General features: G+C 42.4%; 2 protein-coding genes across 2 annotated transcripts; both read left to right on the forward strand.

Moving 5' to 3' along the window:
• Positions 1-3,952: 3,952 nt before the first annotated feature.
• LOC307219530 (mas-related G-protein coupled receptor member D-like) lies at positions 3,953-4,903 on the forward strand (the record flags this gene model as incomplete). Its single annotated transcript, XM_079982789.1, has 1 exon — positions 3,953-4,903. The coding sequence occupies one exon, from the start codon at positions 3,953-3,955 to the stop codon at positions 4,901-4,903; it is 951 nt and encodes a 316-aa protein (XP_079838915.1).
• A 9,662-nt stretch (positions 4,904-14,565) lies between these two features.
• Positions 14,566-18,022, forward strand: LOC307220466 (proto-oncogene Mas-like; the record flags this gene model as incomplete). The annotated part of the gene is made up of 2 exons (XM_079984460.1): positions 14,566-14,701; positions 17,011-18,022. The coding sequence occupies exons 1-2, from the start codon at positions 14,664-14,666 to the stop codon at positions 18,020-18,022; spliced, it is 1,050 nt and encodes a 349-aa protein (XP_079840586.1). The 5' UTR covers positions 14,566-14,663.
• Positions 18,023-23,380: the final 5,358 nt, after the last annotated feature.

Genomic DNA, 23,380 nt, shown 5'->3' on the forward strand with positions numbered 1-23,380 from the left:
TTTGCTAATTGGACATATACCAATTATTTGCACATTCATCATGATGTAAATGCATAAAGCCTCTTCTCGAAATCCTCTGCCCAAGCTTGTGTGCTCAGTTCTCGATGGAAAGAGGTGGATAGACAAGTGCTTTTGGAAGAAGAGAGGGGACTTACGACTCAAGATCCTGTCATTCTAGGAGGAGAAAATCAGACTCTTGTCTACTCCCACTTGTCAGCAAACACGGGGTTACTGAAAAAGATAGGGTATTCTTTGTGAGGCATACAGTCATACCTCGGGTTAAAGTAGCTTCAAGTTAAGTATTTTTGGATTGCGCTCTGCGGTGACCCAGAAGTAACGGAGCACGTTACTTCCGGGTTTTGCCACTCGTGCATGCACAGACGCTCAAAATGATGTCACGCGCATGCGCGGAAGTGGCGAAACACGACCCGCACACGCGCAGACATGCAGTCGTGTGTTACCTTTACTTCAGGATGCGAATGGGGCTCCGGAACGGATCCCGTTCATATCCAGAGGTACCACTGTATTTTATTTATTTATTTATTTATTTATTTTTAATCAACTTTATTGAAGGTTTTCAACTTATTATACAATAAAGAACCAAACTAGTCTGGAAAGGAATAATAAAAAAGGAAGGGAAGGGAAGGGAAGGGAAGGGAAGGGAAGGGAAGGGAAGGGAAAACAAAACAAAACAAAACAAAACAAAAAACAAAACAAAAAACACATATATAAGTATATGTATGCCTTTATCACCATTTTATCTTCATCGCCAATCCATATACAGAGGCTTGAATCTTTCTACCTCTCACCTGAGAGAGCTGCGCCCTTCCTCAGCCTCACATCCAAGTTCCACCGGAGACAGTGATGGCCTTCAACCAAGATGGCTATGTGATTTATTTATTTTTGTATCCATTGATTGGTCAGTGGTTATATCTGCAGAGTTTCGTTCTATCCATTATTTGATATCAACATAACTTTCCCTCCTCTCGAACATGCAGAGAACTTGAAACAAGTGAGGAAAAGATGATCCTTTGGGATTACAACTGTACAGTTCTATGATTCTGTGATTCTATGATTGCTACAATTCAGAACATTAGTGTTTATTAAAAGGGAAACATAATTAAAATGAGAAGCTCTAAGGTTTTACGTGCTGAAATTAGTTCTGACTTCATTGTCTATCCATTATTTAATGTTGCTGCGAATCTTCGCCTGTTGAGTTTTGGGGGGTTTGAAGAGAAGTCGGGAAGGCAAATGGGAGTTGTTTCTGTGGCCTCGTACAAAGCTTTAGCAGAAGTCATAAGCAGAACTTGTTGCAACTGGCTTCTGCAAAAGTACAATGGGGCGGGGTGAGAGGAACTCATTTATGTGCTGCACATTTAATGGGAAAAAGAAGTCAGGAAATACTTACATGGCAGAATGAAAATCATTTCCTCTCATAATGTATGAAGGAAAATATCAGTAACTCAGAACCATTTACCAGGCAAAGCATACTAAAGGGGACATGGTATTCTAAAGGAAATTTGTGTGGTTCAAAGGGGGCAAAATGATCTTAATCCAATGATAGAACAAAAATGTGGCAAGTATAATTTCCTGGGTTCACTTTCTAGTTAAAAGGATCTTAGATACCAGCCCCGAAAAAGACATTACTGGGCTGAATGATTCAGCAATTTGCCGCATGATAACACAGCTTCCTTTGGGAGTCAAGGCTTTACTTATCTTATTCCAAGCATTCAAGCATAGGTGTTTGCTTTTGAGAGCATACTTCTCAAATGCTCACAATTTTCTTCATATGATCACGTATTAAGATTTCTCCCCACACAACCATTTTTTTAAATCAATGGGCCTACGTGATTTGAGGATATAGAGAAAGGGTGGAATGAAGTAACTGAAAGGAACAGCAAGCTGTGCAGGAAATAGTGAGGGAAGTTTAGAAATCAAAAACAAGAAACTAGACAAGGCAATTCAGAACTCCAGTACAGTGGTACGTCGGGTTAAGTACTTAATTCATTCCGGAGGTCTGTTCTTAACCTGAAACTGTTCGTAACCTGAAGCACCACTTTAGCTAATGGGGCCTCCTGCTGCTGCCACGCCACCGGAGCACGATTTCTGTTCTTATCCTGAAGCAAAGTTCTTAACCCGAGGTACTATTTCTGGGTTAGCGGAGTCTGTAACCTGAAGCTTATGTAACCTGAGGTACCACTGTATTCTGGAAGAAGGAGAATTTCAGATGCACCTCATAAAGGGCCCTTTGTCCACGAATAAAAGATGCCCAGGTAGTAAGTACAGGGAAAGGGGTCATCACCAGTTTATCAGGTGCACGTGTGGGGGTCTTAGGGGGTCTTGCCTAATTTGAGATTTTTAGAATGTGTAATTTGATTGAATAGGATTGAATAATATGATCAAGCAAAATTCATTTCTTTGTTAGGGCATGGTGGTCAAAATCAGGGTAATAAATAAGATCAGGGTAATAAATAAGATTCTCATCCTAGAGAGTTGGAGTATGCTTTGAAACACCTGCAAAGATAAGTGCAAACTTCCCTTGAGACTTTACATTTGAGAAGCATTTTTTTTTCTGTCCACACAGAAAGTTGCAGAGCCCTGAACTTGGTTATTGAGGCACCAACTAATGGATTTCTTGTACTTTTCATCATGATGTGAAGATTGTGCCCCACCCTGTCTTTACATAAAGCCCATCCCTGAACCTCCCGGCTCCAGATAGTATGCTCAGTGTGCATGGGCATGTTGTAGTTGGCACTTTTTTGAAGCAGAAAGGAGATGTATGGCTTGAGGTCCTGAAAATCAAGGAGAACATCAGAAGTATATCTATACCCAGTTGTGAGCCAACAGGTGTGATTTGTAAAGGTAGGACATTCTGTGCATGACAACTTTTATTAATGGTCAATTCTCCTGTGGTTCCAACATGCTCTCATTTACTCTTCCTTTGATTCCTATTCAAAGATAATATTTTCTCTAATACCTTTGGCCCATCCTCTTAGTCCCCATTCTTAGAAATGGGGGAGAAATTGATTCAATGTGCATTTAAAGCTGAATCTATCAAATTAACACTTACTGGAACCATGAGTGAACTGAAATAGAACTGTCCTTCAAAATTCACACTTATCTGAATTTTGTGATGCAGTTCTTCAACCGAAGAATGCTTAAACTAACGTACATATTTAAGTGAAATTGTAGAATGAAATAAAGATGTCAGTGAAAATAAAATGTGGAAATGTGTGATTTAGTCAAAAAGTATGTGCAAAAAGTAGTTGGTTGGAAGAAATTTCTGAAAGCTAGAGTTAAGGAATAGCTCACAATGCAATCCTCACCATGCCCACTTCAAGTTGCAATGAATTAAAAGAAGTTTAATTCCCAACTAATTGGAGTGGTAGCCAAGTTAGCTGACCCAAACCATGACTTAAGTCCCACTGATTTCAATGGAAACTAATTGTAACTCATTTAATATGGATTCAACCTAATATAGACAATACAAGCAAGGTATATTCCAAATATAAAAGCTTTGTATGTTTCCAACCCCATGAAAGTTGCAAGTCCAGCATGCACCTTCATATTTGGATGGGCTTGAACACAATTTCTGGTGCATTAAAAATGACTCTTTGAGTTCCATCACCTGAATTGTCCTATGAGTAGAATTACTCTCTAAATGAAAGGAGCTGTATTTTCATTTCTATCATTTTAATATTTTGTGGTTCCTTCTGCAATTGCTCTGCACCTGAGATATTTTCTCTGGAGCATCTGAAAATAACACAGATCTGAAATAATCTAAATCGCTTTTAACTTTGATCAATAGTGGGGATCCAAGAAGACCCAGCTGAGAACTTGAGCAGCATCATTATGCATTTAGCCCCAAAGCAAGAAACAAATCCAGCTCTTCTCTTTTATTCTAGGAGGAATTTCCATAGCAGAAGGAGTATCAAAGCAGAAACTGACCAGAATGGCAAATTTCTGCCAGTCACTCCTGTCACAGCTGGATGCTGGAAAAGAATACAATGGAACACAAAGTATCACGGAGTTCCCAACAAATAACAGCTGTGATCCAAGGGCCAGCTGTGCCGCTAGTTCTTTAGCAATGTTTTTCATGATCACCTTCACTTTGCTTCTCTGCCTTTTTGGATTTGTGGGAAATGGGACAGTCATCTGGCTCCTGGCATTCCGCATCAAGAGGAATCACTTCACCACCTACATCCTGAACCTCTCCATTGCTGACTTTGGTGTACTCACTGCTGTAGTTGCTATTGATTTGAATTGGGTTGTATGTAAGTCACATTACTTGCATTTTCAGCTTCTAAGGTCATTGTTTTACACTGGCTTCCTATTCGCATACAGTGCTAGCCAGCTTCTCCTGACGGTTATCAGCACTGACAGATTTGTGTGCATCTTTTTCCCCATTTGGTATCGCTTCCATAAGCACAAACACCTGTCCATCATCGTGTGCACCGCAATATGGATCCTTGCCTTTGTGACTTCTGGAATTCACATCACGCTCTGGCTAACTGGGAAATATTGTAATCTAAGCTCCTACCAGTTTCTTGTCATTGCCCTGCTCTGCACCCTGTTAATGTCCCTCTCCACCGTAACCCTGTCCATGAAGGTCTACTTAAAACCACATGAGTGTAAGCGGGGGAAGCTTATAATGGCCATTTTGCTTACACTCCTCTTCTTTCTCCTCCTTGCTATCCCAATGGATGCTGTTCAGTACCTGGCCCTGTTTCATAAAGATCCCTACCTCCTAGAATATGCGTTCATATGTGCCTCTCTTAACAGCACCATTAATCCTGCGATTTATTTCCTGGTAGGAAGGAAGAAGAGTCATCATTCCCGGGAGAGAGTTAAGAGTATACTTGAGAATGTTTTAAAGGAGGAGGGAGACAGCAAAGGGGAATAGGAGTTCCCCAGTGAAAATAAATATTGAAGCCTCCATAGAAGTTTAAGCTCTCTCCTTTTGTTATTACTGTATAGTTGAGCCTTTCCCCAGCCTGTGCCCTCTATCTGGTGTTATGGAAGTTGTAGTCTAAGTGGCAGAAGAATTACCTTGTTGTTGTTTTCTTAAAAAAAAAAAATGCATGTACAGATTATTTAAAGTTACCAAACATGTATTCATATCTAATAAGATACTTTTGAAGAGGGATGGTTCTAATGCAACAGACTCTGAACTAAGCAGCAAAGAGTTACCTCACTGTAGGTGTTCATTCCTTTCTTGCAACATTGAAAATATACCCTAGGGGCTCATATTGGTATGGGCTCAAACTGGAAGTATGGCTGGCCATGAGCACCTTTCATATTATACACTGTGTGTGCATGCACACTTGTGGAGTCATATGTGATGCTAAGAGCATATAAACTGATGCTTTGCATGGAATTCAGGAACGAACCATAATGTTTGTGTGCATGTTCCACAGACTTTTGCTTGGTCTGTTTTTCTGTACTGGAGGTAGCTACAAGCCGCTCCTTGCATTGAGTGTTTGAGGTGAGGACGTGGATTATGGAAAGTTGTGTGTGTGTGTGTGTGTGTTTGTGTGTGTGCTTAGTGAATGGTCACAGAAATCAGACAGCGAGAAATATTCAAACATACATACCTTACAGGCCTTCAAAGTAGACCCCTCTGATACAAGGCACCATTGACAACATTTGTAGAACTGTTGGAAACTTCTGGAGAAGTCCTCTTTTTGTACTGCTTTCAGTTCCCTTGTCACAGCAGCTTGGACATGTGAAAATCTGTGCCCTTTCAATGCAGATTTCAGTTTTGGAAAAATAAATCTGGGGCCAGATCAGGAGAATATGGAGGGTGGGACAACTCAGTAACCTCAGTAACAATTTCACACGGAATATACAATTCTTCCACCACCATTCAGATGGACAAACACCGATCCTGCATCAATAACTCATGAACTCTGTCGACATTTGCCATTGTTCTGCTTGTCGACAGTCTACCAGACCGAGGGTCATCTTTGATGGTTTTCCACTCTTCATGGAAATGCTTAAAACCACTCATACACTGTATTTCGAGTTACAACTTCATCTCGGTACACAATTGTAAGCATTTCATGAGTTTCCGAGGCCAATTGTAAGTTCGAGTATTTCTCTCTGTCCGATTTCTGTGACCATTCACCGAATTGTTCAGTCACACCTTGTGTGTAAACACACACAAACACACCTGCCTGGACACCTGTGTCAGGGAGAATTTGGAGGAGGAAGTGACAGAAGAGGCAGAGCAAGGGGGCGGGGATGCTGTGGAGCCTTTCAACAGGCCAGAGACAGAGAAAGTGGAAGAGAGGGTGGAGATTAGCCATGAGGAGGAAGGGCTCAGGGATGTTGCAGAGCCCTTCCACCGCCCAGAGGCCCGGGAAAGGAGCTCAGACTCTGGAAGGGAGGGGGCTTTTCAGCACAGACAAGGAGAGAAATAAAACATAAGGGTCAAATATGTCTCACACGATTCCCCCGCCTACTTTGTTTGTGCGGGAATCGAAGAAAGCCACTCCCCGAATCTGACTCAACGGGTTCAGACGCAGAATCCTGAACTGTAGCTGTTTCTTGTACATATGTAATAAAGACTGTAAATATCATGCTGACTGTGCCAGGGTGTTAATGCGAAGGGGAGACACCACCTTTACAACCTGGTATATCCCTTTGATTCATTGCCACCTTTCCCTCTCCTCCAAGCCCACCCCCACAGTAAATAGTGTCCTGTGATTTTTATGGTGACTTATATTGACTGTGTATTTTTCTCTTTTAGTGAGCTACTTTGTTCCAATATGCATATGTTCCCACCCAGTCACCCTGAGACCTCTGAGTGTTGGGCGGATTGCAAAAGATCTAAATAAATAAGTGATGGGTTTATTTTACTTTACTTTGTTCTGTGATGCTTCCCCAGTGCTACCATATCCCTGCTGCAAGGAGGGGCTAGAGCTGAAAAAAGTGGGACGAAAGAAACAAACTGGAGCATTTGTGTCGTGGCATAATTTTTTCCAGAATTTCAGCAGAATGTTCCCAGGTTGGTAATGAAGCCGTACAACTGCCCAAAAAAGTCTGTGGTCACAATTCACATCCACACAGTTCTCATAGTAAGGGGGGGAAGTATCCCTTCCCATCCTTTGCTAGTGGGTCACAGGTGGCATCTGAACATGTGTCTAGGAATTTGGAAGCGAGCTGATGGCTCCTGCTTTAGGAAACATTGTTGCCTGGCTTATATTTTGATTTGGATAATTATATCTATTTGTTGCTTTGCAGATCCTCCATCTCATTATATTTGAATAAATTTATCGTTTTACACCAGTTATGGTTTCTTGGTTCTTCTTTAAGGGTGTGCTGGCAAATGATGACACCCTTGTTTCCTACAGTTTATGTGTGTAGTCATGGGTGTGTACACTGATAATCAAAAGATAGCACATGAACCTGATGAACGAAAATGGGGGGGGGGACTTGCTTCCTGAACTGGTAACCTCACTCTGCTTAATGAAAGGACTAGACCTTTTTAGGACAGAAAGACTTATATGTCAAGAGGTTCCTCCCCTTAAAATCACTGATTGCTATCTTCATCGGCAATAAAACAGCACATTAGTTCCCTTCTATGGCAAGCTGAAAAAGCCAGGCTGGCAAGCAAGCAGAATCTATGGTGCATCTTGCAACGAATTTGGTGGAAATCACCTCATATTCCCTTGATGGTTGCAGCATTTTCTCTTCAGGACTCCCCACAGCACTCCCATTCAAGATACAACACCGTTGCTGCTTTTCCCACACCACAGCTGAAGACTGCTGATCGGTGCCTACTCACAGGTGTGAAAACCTGCCAGATAAATTTTCTGGACTCCCAACTCAGAGATGAATGCTAATGACTCTGTAATGGTTGCCTCAAAAGCTTCTAGCCATGCTGGATGTGTTTCACCCTTCATTGTTGCAAGCAGTATGTCTCTGAATACCAGTTGCTAGAAATCCCATGAGGAGAGAGCTATTGCATTTGGATTCTGCTTGAAGGCTTCCGTAGGTACTTATCTGACTACTTTGATAACAAGATTCTGGGTGCAATGAGCATCTGTCCAGACCTTCTGTTTGCATGTTTTCTGAAATTTTATCTTTTGTAATTTTAAACTGTAATTCATCTCTTCTGGCAACAATAAAGGCAAAGAAGTTGGTAGATTCCCCCCTAAAATAAAACCTCAGTTTCTTACAAAATTAAATTGTTCAGGCAATGCCATGTTTCACATTGTTGTTGTTTCATAAGAAGCATGACAAAACTCTATTTGTTTCTCAGCTTGGCCTCAAAGCAGTTTCCTCCAAATATCTAATACAGTGGTACCTCGGGTTACATACGCTTCAGGTTACAGACGCTTCAGGTTACAGACTCCACTAACCCAGAAATAGTACCTCGGCTTAAGAACTTTGCTTCAGGATGAGAACAGAAATCGTGCTCCGGCAGTGCAGCAGCAGCAGGAGGCCCCATTAGCTAAAGTGGTGCTTCAGGTTAAGAACAGTTTCAGGTTAAGAACGGACCTCTGGAACGAATTAAGTACTTAACCAGAGGTACCACTGTAGTAGCTTTCTGCATTAATATCTAAGAACTGGTATATCAACAATGCTGTGATTATGTCCAAAAGATTTGTTGACCTCTGCAAATAATTTACGGCAGACGTTGACTGTTTTAGAGACACGATTATTGACATGTGTAAAGGTAAAGGTAAAGGGACCCCCTGACCGTTAATAGGTAATTGCAGAATTCTTCATGCAGGGAATGCGCACCACAAATACTATAATAAATATTTCAATACTTTTGAAATTATGTTTCTTTTCTCCTAGCAAGTCTCTCTGCATCAGAAAAGCAGAAACTGACCAGGATGGCAAATTTCTGCCAGTCAGTTCTATCCCAGCTGGATGCTGGAAAAGAACACAATGGAAAGCAAAGTATCATGGAGTTCCCAACAAATAACAGCTGTAATCCAAGGGCCAGCTGTGCCACTAGTTCTTTAGCAATGTTTTTCATGATCACCTTCACTTTCCTTATCTGCCTTTTCGGATTTGTGGGAAATGGGACAGTCATCTGGCTCCTGGCATTCCGCATCAAGAGGAATCACTTCAGCACCTACATCCTGAACCTCGCCATTGCTGACTTTGGCGTACTCACTGCTGTAGTTGCTATTGATTTGAACTGGATTGTATGTAAGTCATATCCCTTGCATTTTGAGCTTCTAAGGTCATTGTTTTACACTGGCTTCCTATTCACATACAGTGCTAGCCAGTTTCTACTGACGGTCATCAGCATTGACAGGTGCATGTGTGTCTTTTCCCCCATTTGGTATCACTTACATAAGCACAAACACCTGTCCGCCATCGTGTGCCCCACAATATGGATCCTTGCCTTCCTACCTTCTGGAATTCACATCACACTCTGGCTAACTGGGAAGTATTGTTATCTAAGCTCCTACCAGTTTCTTGCCAATGCCCTGCTTTGCACCCTGTTAATGTCCTTCTCCACCACAACCCTTTCCTGGAAGGTCTACTTCAGACCACAACAGTGTAAGCAGAGGAAGCTTTTAAAAGCCATCTTGATTACTCTCCTGCTTTTCCTCCTCCTTGCTATCCCAATGGATGCTGTTCAGTACCAGACCCTGCATTCTAAAAATCCCTACGTCCTAGAATATGCATTCATATGTTCCTCTCTTAACAGTACTGTTAACCCAGTGATTTATTTCCTAGTAGGAAGACAGAAGGGCCGTCGTTTGTGGGAGTTAATTAAAAGTATCCTTGAGAATATCTTAAAGGAGGAGGAAGAAAGCAGAGAGGAACCGGAATTCCCCAGTCAAAATGTAATAGGCTAAATAGAAGTTTAAGCTCCCCGCTTTGAGTTTATATAGTTCAGCTTTGTCACACTTGGTTCCCTCCATCCGCTGTGGTGGACATTGTAGTTCAAATCATATGGAGAGCACCGAGTGGATCAAGTCTTTCATAGTTTAAGGCAATACAAGTAAAAATCTCGTAAAGTTATGAAACATTTCTTCCAATCCAAGAAGATACAGGGAGAATACCTTATTTCATCAGAAAAAGGATGACGCCACTGCAACAGACTTTGAATACTGTGTCCAGTTCTAGGTAAAGGTAAAGGTACCCCTGCCCGTACGGGCCAGTCTTGACAGACTCTGGGGTTGTGCGCCCATCTCACTTAAGAGGCCAGGGGCCAGCGCTGTCCGGAGACACTTCCGGGTCACGTGGCCAGCGTGACATCGCTGCTCTGGCGAGCCAGAGCCGCACACGGAAATGCCGTTTACCTTCCCGCTGGTAAGTGGTCCCTATTTATCTACTTGCACCCGGAGGTGCTTTCGAACTGCTAGGTTGGCAGGCGCTGGGTCCGAGCAGCAGGAGCACACCCCGCCGCAGGGATTCGAACCGCCGACCTTTCGATCGGCAAGTCCTAGGCGCTGAGGCTTTAACCCACAGCGCCACCTGCGTCCCACCATTTAAGAAGGATGCAGACAAGCTGGAACGTGTGCAAGCAAGATGATCAAGGGTCTGGAAACCAAGCCTTATGTGGAACGGTTGAGGGAGTTGGGCATGTTTAGCCTGGGGTATAGGATACTGAGAGGAGATAGCATATCCTTCTTCAAATATCTCAAGTGCTATCACATGGGACATGGAGCAAACTTGTTTTCTCCTACTCCAGGGGGTAGGAACCAAACCAATGGATTCAAATTACAGGAAATGAGATTCTGGCTAAACATCAGGAATATCTTTCTGATGGTAAGAGCTGTTCAGCAGTGGAGCTCTCCTTCCTTAGAGGTTTTTAAATAGAGCTTGGATGGCCATCCCTATTTAGCCGAGATTAGATGATCCTCAAGATCCCTCAAGATACAAATCTATGATTCTGTTACTGCATCATAGACATCAAATTGTTTTTTGTGTGAATTTTATTGCTTTATTCTTTTTGTAAACTGCTTGGGGTTTTTTTTTTCTTACAATCATGTAGTAAATACTGTAAATTTTGTGGAAAATCAAAGTAATAAAAGCAGACTCTTTTGTTATATGCTTTGTGTGCATGATTGTGTGGTTATCTATAATCCTAAGAGAATATAAACTGAGGGAAAGAACCACAGGTTTTGGGTTCATGTTCCACAGCTTTGGCTGTGTGTCTTGCCTGTCCATATCTGAGGTAACTACAAGCTTTCCTCTTGCTCTAAGTGTTTTTCCTGAAGATGCAGATTATGGAAGGTGTGATCAGAAATATGGCTGTTTCTCCTTTATTTCTCTATCTCTCTCGCTTGTTCTATATTTCCTGCTTTTCCTTTTCTCTCTCTTTCTCTATGTTCTTATTGTTTTCAGATCAATGTTTTACTTTGGGGGCGGGTGATATATATGATATAAAGCTTTGTAAATCCTAAATAAAAATTCTTCCAAAAAAGGACAAAAAGATATATAGCTGGGGTGAATTTGCTACAAAACCTTTTTTTGGAGAAGACATGAATTGGTCTCATCTACAGGAATGGAATGGTGGACTCTGGGGCCCAGATGTGCCTGTTGGGTTCACATACCTAAGACTTACTTAGCAAGGAAGGAGTCCCCATTTGTTCCCAGTCAAGTTGCTGCATTCAGTACCAGCTGACGTCTACATGCCAAGGGCAGTTCCACAAATACTTCATTACAGTAATCCAAACTCCAAGTTACCAAAGAAAGTACTGCAGAAAGGACTATACCCTGGTCAACATACAGCTTCAATGCAAGCCAGTTTCTGGAAAGGAAAACCATGCAGATTTTCACTCCAAGACTGCCATAGCACATCATCATAGCTCAAAATGTACTACTGTGAGAACAGGGCAAGTGTCTAAGTCCAGCTCACCAATTTCAGAATAAGGTTTATTTTCCATATGATGGCTCTCATTTCCTGTAACTGGCCTTTACAGTAGTGGGCTTGCTATCTGCTGTGCTAATGGCAGAACAGGATGTGAATCTGTTAAGTCACGTTCCATGCCCGATAAGCATGGGGCACGTTTGTCTGGTGGCACTGTGGCCCATAGATTGCAGCAAAATACTGGGCAAAGAGGGGAGGGGAAAGACTAGGTAAGGCTGCTTCCCCCAGAGCTCACAGCCATTTTGCTGTGGGTCACGTAATGCACCAGCCAGGGCAAATACATGATACCAAAAACCAGCTGCCTAAAGCAGAAAACTCACTCTGCTCTTTTAGGAGAGAAAACCTCATGAAGCAAGAGGCTTCTCCTCTAAGGTCACTAATGACTATATTGACAGGTGAAAAAATAACATTTTATTCTCCCTGTATGAGGCTGGCAAGCTAAGAAGAGGTGGAGATCAATGGAATCAGCTGTGCATCTTGCAGTGAATTTGGTCAAAATCATGTAAATTTCAGAGCTGCAATGTTTTCCCCACAAGTCTGTCCACCATTCATCATTCTGGCACAGAGTACAATAGCCCTGAGGCTTCCCACACACCGTATCTGAAGACTATGCTTTTTCACAGGTATTCAACCCTGCTGCAGAATATCGCTGGAATCTCACTCAGGTAATGGGCATTAGTGACTGTAGTGACTCCTTTCCTCAAAGGAGAGGAAAGCGATAAAACCTTCTGACTCCTCCACTAGCTCTGCTCCTTTGAATTTTTCAGTTGTATCACCCTGGGCCGCTCTCGAGATACAAATTAATTTAATGTATTTAAATGAATAAATATAATGAATGAATCCATCAATCAAATTGGTGTTGGACTTTACTGTCAAAATCTTTGTAGTAAATGATATACAGGAGAAGACAGTATGTAAACGGCTTAAAGCAGCGGTATATCTGTCTACCATATTTTTTGTTGATTGCAGTACTCATTGTATCACCACCCTGTTCATTGTTTTATTGTCACTTTCACTTGTGAGCAAACTGGATGTGGCTCAAAGAAGGTAGGTAGGACATTCCATGTAAGTATTCTCCCCACCTCCCTTGATACCACATTCCTTTTCCCCCCTTTTTTGTGGCACCATCTCTCTCCTCCTCCTCCTGCACAACTCACAAAAAACCTTTTCTCTAAACCTTTGATTTAAGTTCTTATCCCTCATCCTAACCAAAATAAATCTCCAAATGTCTTTGCTAACAGTCATCATTATTTGCTCTCTCCCCTCTCTCTCTCCTGTTCCATTTTCTTTCCCTTTCTTGTTTTAAACATGAATTCTATGTTAGAGATGAGTAAGAAGGACATTGAAGACCTAGGCAAGAATTTCAATCCTTCATCCTAGTCAAATTCCTACAGCCCTGTCAGTCATGCATGCTGCCTTCTGTAATAGCACGAATAAGTCTGTTACTGGTTGTCAAAGGAAGGCTCAAAGCTTAGGGAGAAAACTGGGAAGAGATGGGGCCCTATACCAGTTGTTGGAAGAGAAATATTTTCTTGGGTTAATCAAAATGAAAGGAAGCAGTCATGAAGCCAAGTTCTCATCCTGCAACTATTGTGTTGAACCAAAATTTGAAGCAGACTTTCCTTTCTGGACAATTCTGCTTGTAGATGGATATGTAATTACACAGAAAATCTCTGGGGAAACAGAGCAAGACAAATAGGCAGTTTTCAGCTAGTAATCTATATATCTCCTCAGCAGTTCACTGCTAGGCAGTTGTGGTCTATCATCATAGCTAACTTGCTTTGACACACGCTGATTTTTGGTCCTAGATTTTTGGTCCTAGAGTGAAGAAACAATTTGTAAGTTCAGATTCACACACACCTCTTCACAGTCCCATTCCTGTTATTTTATTATTTTTTATTCTGTTATTAATTTTAAATTGTTGTAACCTGTCCTGGGACCTGTTGATGAAGTACAGGTAATAAATTTAACAACAGCAGCAGAAAGCAACAACAGCAACAAAACAATTGCATGCCTCAAGAGGGAGAGGGAGAAAAACTATAAGACATCACCAATTGTCTGTAACAGAGGGGTGATGCTGTACAACTTGCCATGGTCTTCATGGTGCTTGTTACATTGACCGCATTCTCTCTCTCTCTCTCTCTCTCTCTCTCTCTCTCTGTGTGTGTGTGTGTGTTGTATATTCATAACTCTTTTCACCATGTTGAACATGGAAATATGGAACCATGACAAGATTCTACTCAGTGAAGGCAGTTCATCTGATTAAGGTCTCCCGGTTCCCTACTGCTTCCAAATCAACTTCTTCCAAGAGTGCTTACTAATAACGTCATCACTGATCATATTTTCCATTCAGAAGCTCCCTTTCTTGCATTTTATTGGTTCTTAGGTGCCTCTCTGAACAGCAGTGTTAACCCGTTCATCTATTTCCTGGTTGGGAGAACGAAAAGAGGCATACCTATAGTGAGCATGAAGGTGATGCTCCAGAATGCTTTCAGAGTTGAGGAAAACTCTCCAGAGGAAGAGGAGACTGCTGCTGAAACACAGTTGTGATGGTTCCAAAAGATCATGTCTAGATGTATTATTATAGTTCTAAAAACATTCTTGTTTTTAGACTGAGCCCATAGGTTTCTGTTACATTGTATTTAGCCTTGTTGACCTATGTTCAATTGGGCTACTGCTTTCATGGTGTACATAATATTTCACCCATGAGCAAGAGATTCAACTAGTTCGTCGTTAGTAAATATACATAGCTTTGGGTTTTGTTGCCTGTCACCTTGTTGACTTCATATCATCATCTGCAGGGCTTTGGCTTAGCATGCAGAACGTCCTGGATTCACTCAGTGGCAGCTCCAGGTAGGGACAGGAATGATTCCTGCCTATATCCTGCTGATCAGTGTCAGCAATCTGAGCTAGGTAGAATAATGGTCTTGTCTTGTACAAGGCAGTTTTCTATATTTATTTATTCAGAGGTTTGAACATATGCATGGCTTGAGAATGGATGTGTGTATGGTTGGGTGGGAAGGAGAGATGAAGAAAAAGGAGTCCAGAAGCTTCGCAATAAAGGTTGCCTTTGAGGAGGAGCATGAAGGAAAAGAAATATGTGAGGACACCAAAGAGAAGGAGAAAAAACTAAAAGAAAGGATGTGATGTGTTAGTGCTGGTGCAAGACATTTTGCTGCCTGAAGCAGAGGAGCAAATGTACTCACAAATCCTTGCTGCACCTTTTCCTGCCTTCATCCTCCCCTTTCACCCCAATTCTGCCATGAGAAGGGCCTTCCTTACGTTCCTGCAGTCTCTCCTGCCATGCATAGAATTTGTGTGAGGTAAGAGGCTTGAGAGATTTGCATCTGTGAGGTAAGAGGCTTGAGAGATTTCAAGCATCCTACTTTTATCCAGAGAGGTCTCTCTGCTTACAAGTTGGAGTAGATTGGCTATATGTATCCCCTACTAGGAGATTTCCCTGAAAAGAAAGAGGTCCTCTTGCTGGAAAAAGGTTCTGTATCCCTACTGTATCATCATCCTGTGCTTTCTAGCCCATTAGCTGGGCTCTCTTTCCCCCGGTGTTTTGGAAATTTCCTGCATGGGGAGCAAAGTGCTTCTCAGTGCTTAAAACTTCCTTGCAGGCTATTGAAGTAACAGAACCTTTCAAAGCACTTTTGTATATTTTACAAATGAAGCTGCTAGTGTGCATTATCACAATCCTCTAAAGACTACATTGACAACCCAATGATAATCATTTTTCTCTTGTCACATGACACTGGCAAACTGATTAAGCATAAATGAAGGCAAACAGGCACATTCCAGCACATCTTGTCATGAGCTCTTAAATGCATTGAATGTTTCCTCAAGACTTGGGAGTTGCATTGGTGTCTGAAAAATCTTCAAGAACAGGATTAATTATTCTGGTTCTCTCTCTCTCTCTCTATCACAATATCTGATCCAACGTTAGTCACAGGTAAGCGAAAAGTTAGAAATTCTTCGCTTTAAAGAGCAGAAAGAGGCATAATTACTGTGCCTGTACTAAGCAATTATGATGATGATGATGATGATGATGATTGACAAGCACAGCTTCAACCCCTGGGGTTAAAAGGTAAAAAGATAACACAGCTGTGAAAGATTCTGTATGAGGTTTTAGGAACAGAAAAGTATAGGAATCTGCCTTCTAAAATTCAGTCCATTTATTTATTTATACCCACCTTTCCTCCAAGGCATTCAAGGTGGTGTACATGGTTTGTCTTGCTCCTCTTTTTATCCTCACAACAAAGCTGTGAGGTAGGTCAGGCTGAGGAACTCTGGTTTGAGGTTACCCAATGAGTTTTAAAAGCTATGGTTTTCCCAGTAGTACTCACTGGAAGGACAGATCCTGAAGCTGAGGCTCCAATACTTTGGCCACCTTATGAGAAGAGAAGACTCCCTGGAAAAGACCCTGATGTTGGGAAAGATGGAGGGCACAAGGAGAAGGGGGCGACAGAGGACAAGATGGCTGGATAGTGTTCTCAAAGCTACCAGCATGAATTTGACCAAACTGCGGGAGGCAGTGGAAGACAGGAGTGCCTGGCGTGCTCTGGTCCATGGGGTCACGAAGAGTCGGACATGACTAAACGACTAAAACAACAACAATGAGTTTTATGTCTGTGTGGGTATTTGAATGCTGGTCTCCCAGATCTTACTCCAAAATTGGAATCACAATGTCATATTGGCTAGTTCCAATTTGCCCAATATTGCTTTACATTGTTGCATTGCAGGGAGTTGGACTAGATGACCCTTGGGTCCCTTCCAATTCTAAGATTCTATGGTTGTGTGACTCTGGATGACAGCACTTCTCAAGGGTTTCGGACAAGGATCTGCACTAATGGTTGATGCCAGGGAAAGGAACCCTTCTGCACAGGAGGCAGATGTTGTACCACAGAACTATGTGGGAATTTTACTTTGGGGAATATGGGAACCCTATCATAAAGACTCTCTGAAACCCCAAATATATTCAGGTAGCTGCAAGCCCCACTGGCCCCTTTACCTGGCAATTAAAGAGCAAGTCATTTCACCTTAACCACCCACTCCAAAATAGCTACAAAGAATGAAAGACTAATCTCCAAAGCTTTAGCTTTGTCTTTGCTTATTTCCGTTAATAAAGACTAATTCTACCATTCTCTAAATTCTTCCAGCAGGAAAACACCGGACAAAGTAGAAAAGCAAAGACTGATCACGATGGTAAATTACACTCTCCCATCACTGTCCCCAATGAATGCTGGAGAGGAATATTACGGAACGGACAATGGAACTGTTCTCTCTAACAATAGCTACACTGGTAATCATTCAGGATTGACATTAAGACATTATATATTGAATATGAGCGAAATTTTAATCTGCAATTTGGGGCTTTTGGGGAATGGGACTGTCATCTGGCTGCTTAGTTTCTGCATTAAGAGGACTCCTTTCACCACTTACATCCTGAACCTCTCCATAGCTGACTTTGGTTTACTCACAGTTGTGTTTATTCATAGAATGTCTTTCATAGTGGGAAAATACTTCACTTACTTTGCAAATGAAATGTTTTACTTGATTTTCCTATTTATGTACACCACTGGTCAATTTCTGCTGACAGTCATCAGCATTGATAGGTGTGTGGCTGTCCTTTTCCCACTTTGGTATCGATGCCACCGACCACCAAATATGTCCACTGCCGTTTGTGCCTCAATATGGGGACTTTCTTCTATTTCCCCTGCAATTCACTTCACTCTCCTTCTGTCTGATTTCAATATTTCTAGCACACTGGGCATTCAGTTTATTGTAAATGGCTTCCTTTGCCTCCCCCTCATTACTGTCGCCACTCTGATCCTTTTTGTCAGGGTCTGCATTAAATCACACCAGAGGAGGAGGGGAAAACTTCTAATTATGGTCCTGCTTGCTCTCTTCTTCTTCATCATTTTTTCTTTTCCACTCAATGCCGTTTTCATCACTGTTTATGTTCTTCATTCATTTCCTCCTTTTTTCTCACAATATGCCTTCATACTAATCTGTCTGAACAGCAGTGTTAACCCTTTGATTTATTTCCTGGTTGGAAGACAGAAAAGAGGCAGGTGTAGGCAGAGCACGAAAGCCACATTCCAGAATGTTTTCAAAGAGGATGAAAACCCTGCAGAGGCAGGGGAGATCTCTTTGGAAACTCAGTTATGATGGCTCAAAAATATTGCCAAAATATGTCTTTATCATTGTGAGTCTGATGACATTAAATTTTGGTTGTTAATTGTCTGTTTCTGCTGTTAACTGAATCAAATAATAATGTTTAATTTCTGCCCATAGCTATACTCATCCAGCACCACAAATAAATGGCATGCATGCAGAGCAATCTTATACAGTGGTGCCCCGCAAGATGAACGCCTCGCAAGACGGAAAACCCACTAGACGAAAGGGTTTTCCGTTTTGGAGGCGCTTCCCTATGGGCTTGCGAGTTCCGTCTTGCGAGTTCCTGCTGTAGCACCCTGCTTGTGGTTAACGCTTAGCTGGAATGAAATATTCAACGCAGCAATAGAGAAATTAAAATAATAATTTATTTGTCAGACAAATAAATATGAGGCACAGTGGTATATGGTTACCAAGCTCTGGCCTGGCCTCCTGCCATTCTGGCCAGCACTTATATTTCCTTAATCCAGCCCCCTTGCTCCTCCTGTGGCTGCCTCTGTCCAATCAGCCTGGTTGAAATTCCTATTGGCTGTTTGCTAGAACCAATCACAAAAGATACACCCATTTCCTCATGTCCTTTTATGGGAAACAAAAAGCTATATATTCTTCTATCTATAAATGACAAATAAGTAGTAATATATCTTACATGTGTCTCAACAAGGAACCTTAATTACCAGCTCACCTCGCCCTATTGCCCTCCAAAACAAATGGTTTAATCTCAAATTTTTATCTTAAACAGATGTCAAGGATCATCATTGAAAGATCTCCTTCTCTTGAAGGTCTTTTAAACAAAGGCCTGACAACCAGTGCTCTAATGATGTTTCCTGCTTGGCAGGGGGGCTGGGCTGATGGCCCCTGTGATCTCTTCCAACTATATGAAATAAGAATCTAGCATAAGGATTTAACATTTCTTAGTTTCTAATTCCTTTGCATAATTACATTTAAGCCAATATATTTTTAATGCATAACATAGATAGCTTTTTAGAAGAATAAACCTTTTCAAAGTAAGGAACAGTTTCCAGCCTCAAAAATAGAAAGAAAGAAAACCTATCTTCTCCAGCCAAGCCAGTTGCCTTTTTCACTGCTCTTGACCTTTGAACCTTAGGAAAATATGGCTCAAGTTTAATGGGAGGCACATGGTTTTATTTTACTATTTACCCACTCTTAATTATGTTTATCTCTTTTTTATCTTCTGTAATATGTAGGGTCAGTGTAACCTTGGCTGTCAGCCTGTAATTCCCTTTGACTTTGAGAATTGTTTTCTGCTATAAATCAGGGGGCCCCCTTGTCTAGGAGGAAAAACATTGCCAAGGTTCTTAGGCAGCTGCTCTTCTGCCTGGCATGAACATTTGAAAATCTTTAAGCTCATTTTAAAATACAGGCCCTGATCAAGCCTCAATAAAAATGCAGGCTTATGATTAGATGCCTCACTGCGGGGTTTTTCCCTCCCCCCCCCTTTTCCTAAGCCCTAAGCCGCTTATCAGCTGATCTGCTAAAAGCCGCTAATTGCGCTAATAGCACTAATCCGCTAAACTGTCAATGGGCTTGCTTCACAAGACGAAAAAACCGCTATACGAAGAGCCTCACGGAACGGATTAATTTCATCTTGCGAGGCACCACTGTATATGTCTACTCAGACGTAAGCCCTTTAGAATTCAATAGGACCTACTCCCAAGTAAGAGAATCTGAGACCATAAGAAGGACCTGATGAATCTGGCCAATTGCCCATTGACTCCACCATCCGGTTCTCACACTGCTGAACCAGATACATGATGAAAACATTCAGGAAGGGCCTGATCACAAAAGCGCTCTCCCCTTCTGCAATTTTCAGCAGCTGGTAGCCAAAAGCACATTGCCTTGTGTTGTGGAAGCAGAGCACAGCCTCCATCATGATTTGTATCTATTGATAGGCCTATTCCCAATTAATTTGTGTATTCTTCTTTTAAAGCCTTCCAAGTTGGTGGCCATCACTGCATGCAGTGAGAGCCAATTTTCAAGGGGAAAATGGTGACTTCAAACAACAGCAGACATTTGTATAAATTGGGGGGAAATGAGAGGGGAAAATTGGCAATTGTAAACAACAGCACCAGTTAAATCCCTTCAAGCAATGGTGTATTTGAGGATGCTGCATCCTTGAGGGAATCTGAAATGAGGAAAGTGGACGTTGTAAACAATGGCAGAGTTTTGAGTAGTTAGCAGGGGGTGACGTGTGGGAGTGGGGAAAAATATACAGGAAACCCCCAATTTCTAGAAGAAACTTCTCATGGCTCTAATGTTACTTTATCCATTGGTTGCAATTCCCTGTTTTTTGTACTTTTTTTGTGTATACATTACTATGTTAACCAAGATAGAATCATACTATGCTATTAATCAATAAATGAATATCACTCAATCAAGTCACAGAGTTGTTAACTGCTGCCCACTTCCCAATGACCAGGAAATCAACTTTTCTCAAGTGCACTTTCTACAAGAGTGAGTCTTAAGGCGGCAACAAGCTCCTCCTAATATTGCTGATGGCTATCTTGATCAGCAGTAAAGAAACAGTTTTTCTTGTCACAAGATGTTGGCAAACTGATTAAGCACAGACAAAGAGAAGAGGATAATTTACAGGACATTTTGAATTCAGCTTGGTCAGACTTACAAGTTTTCCTTGCAAGTTGGGGATTGCATTGATTCCTGCAATTCATTTGATTGCCTACTTTCCTCAGCACAGAACGCTCTTACTCCTGCTTCCTCCTGCTCATGATATCTGAGCCACAGATTCTCACAGGTATGTGGATATACTTAACATGCAAGGGTAGCAGGAGAGCCACTACTCAGTAGGATAATTAGCAAGCATTCTGCACACTGACATGAACATAATTATAGGGATTCCAAGTGACAGGCTAGGAAAGAATGAGTTCTGGAGAGCTCAGTGCCTGATAGCCTTAGTAGCATAAGGTCTAACACTACGATGTTGAATGTCCCTTCAAAGACCCTTCTGATGTTTGGCCCAAATCAACAGTAAACAGCAGGTTTTCATGGGGAAAAACAATGGAACAAAATAATAACCTCTCATTTCCTTGCATAGAAATCACAGTTCAATGTATGTTATAGAGTTATACATAGAGTTTTGTATCCAAAATCTAAGGCTGAGTGGTTTGCATGCAGAAGATTCCAGATTCAGTCTCTGCCAGGTAGGGCTAATTCATATCCTGCAAAAATGTTCATATCCACTAGTTGGTGTTCCAATAAGTCATGAGCAGGTTTCTTTTTTCTCAGTCTAGACACTTCAGCAATATATATATATTTAAAAAAAGGAAAGGAAACACTTAAGTCTCAAGTCAACATTAGGAAGAACTTCCTGACAGTAAGAGCTGTTCGACAGTGGAATTTGCTGCCAAGGAGTGTGGTGGAGTCTCCTTTGGAGGTCTTTAAGCAGAGGCTTGACAACCATATGTCAGGAGTGCTCTGATGGTGTTTCCTGCTTGGCAGGGGGTTGGACTCGATGGCCCTTGTGGTCTCTTCCAACTCTATGATTCTATGATCCTATGATTCTATGAGAAATATGCACTTTATGCTTGCAGGTGTTTTGAGGGCTCTTGCTCATCTGCAGAGCTTTGACTTAGTGTGCAGAAAGGATTCACTCAGTGGCAGCTCCAGGTAGTGACAGGATTGATTCCTGCCTATATCCCTGCTGGTCAGTGTCAGCAATGTGAGCTAGGTAGAAAAGCAGTCTTGCCTTGCACAAGGCAGTTTTCTGTATTTATTTTTTTGTTCAGAGTTTTGAACGTATGCATGGCTTGAGAATGGATGTGTGTATGGTTGGGCTGGATACCAACACAGACTGAAGGAGAGATGAAGACAAAGGAGTCCAGAAGCTTCACCATAAAGGTCTCCTTTGAGGAGCAGCATGAAGGATAAGAAATCTGTGAGGACACCAAAGGGGGGGGGGGAGCAAGAAGAAAGGATGTGATGTGTTAGTGCTGGTGCAAGATATTTTACTGCCTGAAGCAGAGAAGCAAATGTACTCACATACCCTTGCTGCACCTTTTCCTGCCTTCATCCTTCCCATTCCCCCCATTCTGCCATGAGAAGGGCCTTCCTTACTGTCAGAGCTGCCTCTAGGTCCCAGCTCACAGAGGACCAACGCCAGGCTGTCGTTATGTACAAAAGTCTTTATTGAGGTTTAGTTTCCATTTCAAAGCCGCAGCGCGCAGCTCTACGTCTTAAAGCCTAGACCGGTGAAGTCCCGTCTGAGTCTCCGCCCCTTCCACACCAGTTTAAGACTCTCGCTTTGCTCCACCTCTTCCTAAGTTCCTTTCTCCTCTGGGCCCTCCTGCCCGCTAGGGTTTCATCCTTTCTGGACTCCTCTGACGCTGACCCTGATGATTCTTCCCCCTCCTTCCGGCGGGCTTTAGGACCTGGTTCCCTATCCGGGCTACCTTCTGTGCCGCTCGCCTGTACATTTGAACTTGGCGTGCGCGCCCAGCCTGCAACTTTCCTCTTGACCGTTCCCTCGCTCTCCGATGGAGGCGTGGCCACCCCTGACTCATCTTCTCTCGCTGGTGGTGAATATGTGGGCTCTGATACCTGGGACTCCTCCCCCCCACTACGCTCTGGTGGGGAAGCTGGTCCTGATTTCCAACTGCTGCTCTGGGAGTCCCCACTGGCCCCTTGTTTCTGGAGTGTCCCCCTTGGGTCCCCCCTTGCCCTGCACATCGGCGCCCCCTTCTGTGAATCTTCCGATTCGCTGGAGAGGCTCACGGAATCTATCGGGCTGCTGTCATCCTCTCCTACGCTGCCCTCGGATTGCTCCCCCTCGCTCTCCATCTCCTCTCCTCCCTGCGCTTCCGCTGAGTCCCTGACACTTACCTTCCTGCACTCTCTCCTGCCATGCATAGAATTTTTGTAGCTTGCATCTGGGAGCAAAGAAGCTTGAGAGATTCCAAGCTTCCTACTTTTATCCAAACAGAACTCTCTGCTTACAAGTGGGAGTAGATTGGCTATATGTATTCCCTTCTCGAGGTTTCCCATAAAAAATGAGTTCCTCTTGCTGGAAAAAGGTTCTGTATCCCTACTGTACCATTATCCTGCTCTTTCCAGCCAATTAGCTGGGCTTTCTTTCCCTGGCTGTATTGGAAATCTCCTGCGCGGGGAGCAAAGTGCTTCTCAGTGCTTATAACTTACTTGCAGGCTTTTGAAGTGTAATGGAGTCTTTCAAAACACTTTTGTATATTTTACAAATGGAGCTGTTAGTGTACATGATCACAATCCCCTAAAGACTATATTGACAGTGTCACATGACACTGGCAAACTGATTAAGCATAAATGAAGGCAAGCAGGCACATTCCAGCACATCTTGTCATGAGC

The sequence above is a fragment of the Podarcis cretensis genome, assembly GCF_951804945.1.
Source record: "Podarcis cretensis genome assembly, chromosome: 7".
Classification (NCBI taxonomy): Eukaryota; Metazoa; Chordata; class Lepidosauria; order Squamata; family Lacertidae; genus Podarcis; species Podarcis cretensis.